The following is an 8,063-nucleotide window of genomic DNA, read 5'->3' as shown; positions in this document are numbered from 1 at the left end:
TTCTCCAACACCACAGTTCAAAAGCATCAATTCTTCGGCGCTCAGCCTTCTTCACAGTCCAACTCTCACATCCATACATGACCACAGGAAAAACCATAGCCTTGACTAGACGGACCTTTGTTGGCAAAGTAATGTCTCTGCTTTTGAATATGCTATCTAGGTTGGTCATAACTTTCCTTCCAAGGCGTAAGCGTCTTTTAATTTCATGGCTGCAATCACCATCTGCAGTGATTTTGGAGCCCAGAAAAATAAAGTCTGACACTGTTTCCCCTGTTTCCCATCTATTTCCCATGAAGTGATGGGACCAGATGCCATGATCTTCGTTTTCTGAATGTTGAGCTTTAAGCCAACTTTTTCACTCTCCACTTTCACTTTCAAGAGGCTTTTTAGTTCCTCTTTCTGCCATAAGGGTGGTGTCATCTGCATATCTGAGGTTATTGAAATTTCTCCCGGCAATCTTGATTCCAGCTTGTGTTTCAAAACTGAATCACTTTGCTGTACACCTGAAACTAACACAACATTGTAAACCAGCTATACTCCAATAGGAAAAATTTCTAAAGTCAAATTTTTTGAGAATTTGAAAATATATTGTAATTATCATATTTCAGAACATAAGTAAGTGCAAATTTCTTTTTTACTTAGGAAGAAAGAGGTTAATACACTAGACCAAGGATTTCTGAATGTAGATAACTTAATATAGTGAAATCATGCCTTATTAACAGGCTAATAGCATTTTATAAAGAACACCATATTTTATATAATAATGAATTTTTAAATTATCTTGGTTTTAAAGAGCAAATGTTATTGATTTGTCATATTTTGGACAACAGTTTCTAGTATGTGGTTAATCCAGGCAAAGAAAACTGACCTATAGATTAGTGAGGGAAACAGTTTAAGGCGAAAACAGTCAAAAACAGCTCCATTCTCAGAGCCCACGACTGGGCCCCCAGGAGCTCCCTAAGGTCCCCCCTTTGGGGTCACTGGTGGCTCTTCTCCCACATTCCTGCTGCCCAGGGACATTCATCTGTGCCCGCTTGGCATGCAGGGCTTGAAAACAACCCTCAGGCATCCCAGAGGGCTCTACCCTGCCCTGCTGTGTGCACCACAGGCGTAGGCCAGCGGGCTCTGCATGCTGTGTGTCCCCTTGTGTAACTGAATCAGGACAAAGAAAGCTCCCCTTTTCACTAAAGGGGCGCAGATGTGGGGTATGAGGACCAGATGGCGGGGGTCGGGTTTCCTGGCGTGGTGCAGCGGTCTTCTCCTGGGCCGAGTGTGTTTCTGCCATGCCCCCTGTCTGCCCCTGTCTTGCAGCAATGAAGTGGTGAGGACTGACCTGAAGAAGCTGCCAGCGCTTCCCACACAGGCCCTGAAGGAGCACCCCTCCCTGGCTTACTGGTAAGCCCCTTTTCTCTGCACGCCCCAGTCATCCCCCCAAGGATGGAGCCCCTTCGAGGGAGGCAGGGGACTCCGGGTGACTGTCCACCCTCCCCACCACCACGGGCCAACCTGGTCCCCAATCAGAGAGCGATTCCAAACTGTATCGAGTGGCCTGAGCCTTCATGAAACCATATTTTGCATTTATTTAAATGACACGGAATATGAGAGCTGTTTTTCCTATTTTCTTTCTTTTCCTCTTTTTTTTTTTAATAAAAGGGAAAACTCCTAAAATTTCACTTTGGATGCCTTGCCTCCTTGGAGATCCCTTCATGGACTGCTAGAATTTCGCTTTGGGATCCTTGTCATTTGATGACAGGATGTGTGGGATTTTGAGATGTGGGAGGATGAGAGGGCTTTCCTCTTTGCAGAAGAGGGAGGTTGATTCTTTCCTTTTCCCACAATGTTTCATATCTCCTGATGTAGCTGCCGTGTAACATTACACCATAGTTCATCTGTTAGGCCCTACACTACTGATTCTCAATGAATCAGGCGTTTGAACTCTTCCCGGATTGTGGTTCAGGTCACAGTGGAGTGGGGTTTGCATGGCTGGGTAGTGTGTTGAAATACTGTAGGGCCAGCGAGCCCCAACCACTATCCTTTGAAAGGAAAACGCCACTTCCCTAATCATTCTTATGACTCTGTAACCAAAAGCACTTTTTGTTAGGCTTCTGTAAGGGCTTTTATTTAAAAATAATAAGATATAAATCACAGAACAAGTCAATTTTGTTGCATTATAACATATGACTTTTCAGCATTTCTCTAATGCACTTTATGAAGTTTACAGTTTAATAACATTTCATCTTGTCTAGAAAGTGAAGTCGCTCAGTCGTGTCCAACTCTTTGCAACCCCATGGACTGTAGCCCACCAGGCTCCTCCATCCATGGGATTCTCCAGGCAAGAACACTGGAGTGGGGTGCCATTTCCTTCTCCAGGGGATCTTCCCAACCCAGGGATCCTGCATTGTAGGCAGACGCTTTACTATCTGAGCCACCAGACACCTTTCCAGTTGTCAGACTAGTTTTTCAGTCATCCGGATGGCTTCAGGGGACTCCTTTGGCTGGGATCGGGTGCATGTTACTGTGGAGGGCATTAGCAGAATGAAACTCCAGGACATAAATCATGTCTTGCCAAGAGACCAAGTGACCGGGCAGCTGGACAGGAAATAAAAGGGCTGAACCCTGAGACTGGGAGCTTCCACCTGTGTGCCGACACTCTCGGTTTCATTTCTCTGAACTGTTTTGTTGCCAGTCTTTTTTTGGTAGCATAGGTGTGATAAACAGTGCTCAGAGCCTTATAATTTGCCTTCAAAGAACAAGATTGGTTTAACACACAAAGACTTTGCATGTGTCCGTTTCCAGACTTCCAGCCTGGCAGCGTGCACATACAAACACCCCAGATGGCACTCTTGTTTCCTTTTGTGTGGAAACAAATTGCCCTCTACCGAATTCCTCATGCTCCCTGGGCCTTACCTTCTCTGTCCTCCCAGCGGTTTATTTTCAGGAAACCAGTGATGAAGGGACTGGAGCTGCAAGGAGATAATTCACAAAACTGGTAGTTCCTACCTGGTGAAATGCATTAGCCGGCAGAGGCTGTAATGTTGCTGGCTTGTCTGGAGTCAGAGTTGCTTTGAGCCTAACGAATCCCTCATTTATCTCATTTGTATGTTTCCAAATGTTGCTTACACCCTGGCTGCTCCTTTCAGAGCTGGGAAGTCCTCCTTTCATCTCTCTCCTTCCTGTCTCTGGGTTTTCTTCTGGGTTATCTCCACAGCCTGCTCTGTGCGCAAACATCATCACTGAGCCGTGACTCCTTCCTTCACGCTGGTGCTGTCTCTTTTGTCAGCATGAACGGCTTCATCCTCATCCACGTCTCTAGCTGTCCTGCCAGAACAGCCCTGCATCTCTGTGACCAGGCCCACCCTTTTGGACCCAGAGGCACCATGTTACTGTCTAAATGTCCTAGGAGGATGACAAGACAAAGGGAGGGATGCTTTTGAAGCAGGTGCCCCCAGGTTCTACAGCTCAGCTTCTACACAAACAGGCCAGTGGCATGAACCATTGTCATGATGCATAGCTTAAAAAAAAAAAAAAGTGCCCATACACAGATGCAGTGGACAGCCTTCAGGCCTAAATAAGCCATAGGGATCCTGTCCACACTAGCCAGGGAAGGCATTGCAGCCTAGTGAGCAGAACAGCAGGTTTAGGATCCCAGCCATGTCTCTGAGCTGTGGGGTAATGACAATCCAGGAAGCTCTGCTGCCTTAATTTTCCATCTGTAAAATGGGACTAACCGTAGCAGCCAAATCCAGACTGTAATTAAGAGAGGAAATATTAATAAACAAGCACATAATGCAGTTAGAAAGTTGTGAGTGGTACACAATAATGCCAGATCATCACCCAGTAATCCTTTCTGCTCATTTTCCCCAAGCGTTCCACAGGCTTGGACTTCTCGCCCTGTGTGATCTCCTTATGGGAGGGTGGCGTTGAGTCACGCAGTGCCCAGGGCCCCGGGACAGGGGGCAGCATCAGGGCCCTGACCTGGCTTCTCTTGATGAGGGACCACAAATACACCCAGACAGGGCGTGAGGGGATGTCTTCCTTTACTCTGAAATCATTGGCCCCTGCAGGCTGACAGCTCCTCTGAGACAGGGAGCCCTGTGGCCGTCGGCTTGTTTCTGGGTTCCCTGTATGCAGAGATGACTGACCTTAACAGCGCGAGCCAGCCCCTGCCTAGGGGCACTATCAGCCTGGGTCACTTGCCTTTTTGCTTCATGTAACACCATACCTTCCAAATGGTGTTTGGGGATCCCATTTCCTCTGGCTGGTGGGTCTCTGATAGTAATCCCATGGAGGGGTGGTCAGTGCCATGATCATCTGTCAGTCCCCATGGAGGGACAGGGAGTGGAGGGGAAGCGTGGCAGCTGCTGTCACATGCCTGCCCACGGTGTTTCCACTAGGACAGACAGAGAGGGGAAAGCCAAGGAAGAAGGAAGATACTGAGGCCTCAGAGGGTCTCAAACAACAGGAGAAACTAGGCGGGAGAGGGTGGGGTGGCAGATCCTTGCAGCTGTCAGGCTCAGTGAGGCCCCAAGGGTCAGGCCATTTAGTTTATGAACAGCTGCACAGCTGCCTGCTGGTGTTTCTGACCCCGCTGGTGTTTTTCCTGAGCCATGCTGGTGTTCACCACTACAGCGCTGTATTGAATTCCGCACCCCCATCCCAGCCTAGGGAGCAGGGAACCCTCTCTGCGACTCTATACCAAGGAAGCGGGCTCATAGCTATACTGTGTGGTTTGACCCTGGATCTGAGGGTCAGCCTCCCTAAATGCTACATCATCGTGTGCCCACCCAGCTCTTGATTCAGTGGGCAGCTGGGGAGGAAGCTGGAAGGGTGACCCCAGAATGTCCTGACCCCACTCTGATGGTCTGTGAGGCTGGCATCCACCCAAGCAAGGACACTTTTGGAGAATTTTCTGTCAGGAGAGGGCCTTGTCCCCCTCAGTGCAGAGCCGCCATGGTGTGAGGTGTGTGGGAACTAAGGAGAAACATGGCTGCCTCTGCCCTTTTCTGAAGAGAGGGTGCTCGGACCCCATAGACTTGACTCTCAGCTAGACAAAGGCCCCTCGTAGCCAGTCATTCCCCATCTGGGACGTCAGGAAAGACACTTTCCTGCCAGGGGCCAATCTTGTACAAGTCAAATTTCAGAATACTAACATGCAGAGATATTCACAGAAGATTAAGAGAGTAACTAAACGAAAAATAAACTACCCCCAAGTACTCAGTAATGAACATACAGAATGTGTGCTCCGCTCCCCAGAAGTGGCCTCACTAATAAGAGGTGGGTGAAAGAAGGCTTTCGATCTGCTCTGGGATAATAAATGAATCATAGATTGTGAAGTTCAACTGAGGAGGTCTTGAGGGTTCATCCCTGGAATTACCTCCCATCGTGGGAGTCCACAGGCTGTGGGGAGGAAGAGTAAGGTGGAGGCCTGAGGAAGAAGGTTCCAAGGTCCCAGAGGCCAGGCTTTTGGACTTGACCCCCCAATAGGTGGAATGTGGTTCCAGAGTTGGGCTTGGCATTTCCAAAGGCAGCGGGGTACAGGGTCACTTCCCAGGAGGCCCTTCATACTGTCTGCCTTGTCACAGGAGGGTGAAGCCCCCATGCCCCTAAAGGAGTGAGCTAACCTCTTGCTATGTTAGATCTGAGATTTCAGAAGGTTACCGGGTCCCCATCTGACTTCCGGTAGCTGCCTTATCTCACAATGCTGCTGTGGGCATTTTACTGCTCTATGATTTGTGTTCAGTTCACTTCAGTTGCTCAGTCGTGTCTGACTCTTTGCGACCCCTCTGAATCACAGCATGCCAGGCGTCCCTGTCCATCACCAACTCTTGGACTTTAGTCAAACTCATGTCCATCAAGTCCATGATGCCATCCAACCATCTCATCCTCTGCTGTCCCCTTCTCCTCCTGCCCCTAATCCCTCCCAGCATCAGAGTCTTTTCCAATGAGTCAACTCTTCCAATGAGGTGGCCAAAGTACTTTCAGCTTTAGCATCATTTCTTCCAAAGAACACCCAGGGCTAATCTCCTTCAGAATGGACTGGTTGGATCTCCTTGCAGTCCAAGGGACTCTCAAGAGTCTTCTCCAACACCACAGTTCAAAAGCATCAATTCTTCGGCACTCAGCTTTCTTCATTGTCCAACTCTCACATCTATACATGACCACTGGAAAAACCATAGCCTTGACTAGACAGACCTTTGTTGGCAAAGTAATGTCTCTGCTTTTCAATATGCTGTCTAGGTTGGTCATAACTTTCCTTCCAAGGAGTAAGCTTTCATGGCTGCAGTCACCATCTGCAGTGATTTTGGAGCCCAAAAAAATAAAGTCAGCCACTGTTTCTACTGTTTCCCCATCTATTTCCCATGAAGTGATGGGGCTGGATGCCATGATCTTCATTTTCTAACTGTTGAGCTTTAAGCCAACTTTTTCACTCTCCTCTTTCACTTTCATCAAGAGGCTTTTTAGTTCCTCTTCACTTTCTGCTGAAAGAGTGTTGTCATCTGCCTATCTGAGGTTGATTTGTGTTAACCAGCCCCAAATTCCCGAACTTTCCGATCCTCCTTGGACACCCTGAGCTATTAACTGCTAACAGGGTAGAGAGGCCATGAATGTCGTGTTGAGGTCAGCACCTCCTTCCCCCTGACTGGGCAGCTGGAGTTTAGGAGGGGAGGAGGGCCTGACCGAGGTTGCCCGAAGCATCCACGTGGACCCCCAGCAGTGGCTGTCTGCCTGTCCTCGTCCTGTGTCCCTCCCCACTGGGATGCGTGCTCCTTTCATCCTCTGCTCCCACAAGGAGTCTAACCCCCCGAACCTGAGCCAAACTCAAGACAAAGAGCAGTGAGTCCTCTGAGGGGAAAGTGGACTCTTTTGGTACTTCTGTCGCCCTGGACATCTCACTTCGGCTGGGTTTCAAAATGCTGCTTCCAGGACAAATCATTCTTCTAGGAGCTGTTGGCTCCTTGGAACTTCTTGTGAGGATGTGGGGCTCACAGTCTTTTCCTGAGGAGGGCTCGGGGCTGTCACCTGGAGACTAAGGTAGAGACTCCTTTTCCTCTCGTTCTAGTGAGGACCGGGTCATCGAGCACTACAAGAAACTCAACGGCCAGACCAGAGGCCAAGCCATCGTGAAGTAAGTACCTTACCCCTCCCAGTGCTGATGAGGTTGTGTGCGTGTTCACATAGAACATGTCAGGGTTGTTCAGTTCTTCTGGGAGAGACTCCAGTGGATGGTGGTTCCATTTAATTTTTAAGTAAATAACCATTCAGAGAACTTTTATCATGTACACACAGACACCAATGTGCGTGTGATACCAGTTCTGCTGAATAACCACGTGTGTGTGTGTGTGTGTGTGTGTTGTTTTGTTTTGTTTTCACAGCTACATGAGCATCGTAGAGTCTCTCCCAACCTATGGAGTTCACTATTATGCAGTGAAGGTAAGTGAGCTCATTTGGTGAACATTGCCACCATGCCCTAAAAAAGATTTTCATTTCTTTATTTTTAATCTTAGTGAAGTTTTTTGGGGTTTGGGGAGGACTCGGTCAGGGAGATCACATGCTGGGGGAGTTGGGACAGTGGAACACCCCCAACTAGTGTAGTAAGACTTGATTCAAAGACGCTCCAAAATTTACTTTCCCTTTAGTGAAGTGGGTGTGATAAATGCCTCAGTTCAGTTCAGTTTGGTTCAGTCACTCAGTCATGTCCAACTCTTTGCGACCCCATGAATCGTAGCATGCCAGGCCTCCTTGTCCATCACCATCTCCCAGAGTTCACTCAAACTCACGTCCATCGAGTTGGTGATGCCATTGAGCCATCTCATCCTCTGTCGTCTCCTTCTCCTCCTGCCCCCAATCCCTCCCAACATCAGGGTCTTTTCCAGTGAGTCAACTCTTCTCATGAGGTGGCCAAAGTACTGGAATTTCAGCTTTAGCATCATCCTTCCAATGAACACCCAGGACTGATCTCCTTTAGAATGGACTGGTTGGATCTCCTTGCAGTCCAAGGGACTCTCAAGAGTCTTCTCCAACACCACAGTTCAAAAGCATCAATTCTTCGGCACTCAGCTTTC

The 8,063-nt window shown here is 48.4% G+C and overlaps 1 protein-coding gene across 5 annotated transcripts in view; it reads left to right on the top strand.

Annotated features, from left to right (window-relative positions):
* The window catches only part of FRMD4A (FERM domain containing 4A), a 373,568-nt gene that overhangs the window by 255,875 nt on the left and 109,630 nt on the right, over positions 1-8,063 (top strand). For all 5 annotated transcript variants that reach the window (XM_010859943.1, XM_010859942.1, XM_010859941.1 and 2 more), the window contains exons 8-10: positions 1,312-1,395; positions 7,061-7,126; positions 7,374-7,431. In XM_010859943.1, coding sequence (XP_010858245.1) covers positions 1,312-1,395; positions 7,061-7,126; positions 7,374-7,431 — 208 coding nt within the window. The remainder of the gene's footprint in view (positions 1-1,311; positions 1,396-7,060; positions 7,127-7,373; positions 7,432-8,063) is intronic.

Source organism: Bison bison, unplaced genomic scaffold, assembly GCF_000754665.1.
Source record: "Bison bison bison isolate TAMUID 2011002044 unplaced genomic scaffold, Bison_UMD1.0 scf7180017864461, whole genome shotgun sequence".
In the NCBI taxonomy this organism is placed as follows: Eukaryota; Metazoa; Chordata; class Mammalia; order Artiodactyla; family Bovidae; genus Bison; species Bison bison.
This window is presented reverse-complemented; position numbering and strand designations above follow the sequence as displayed.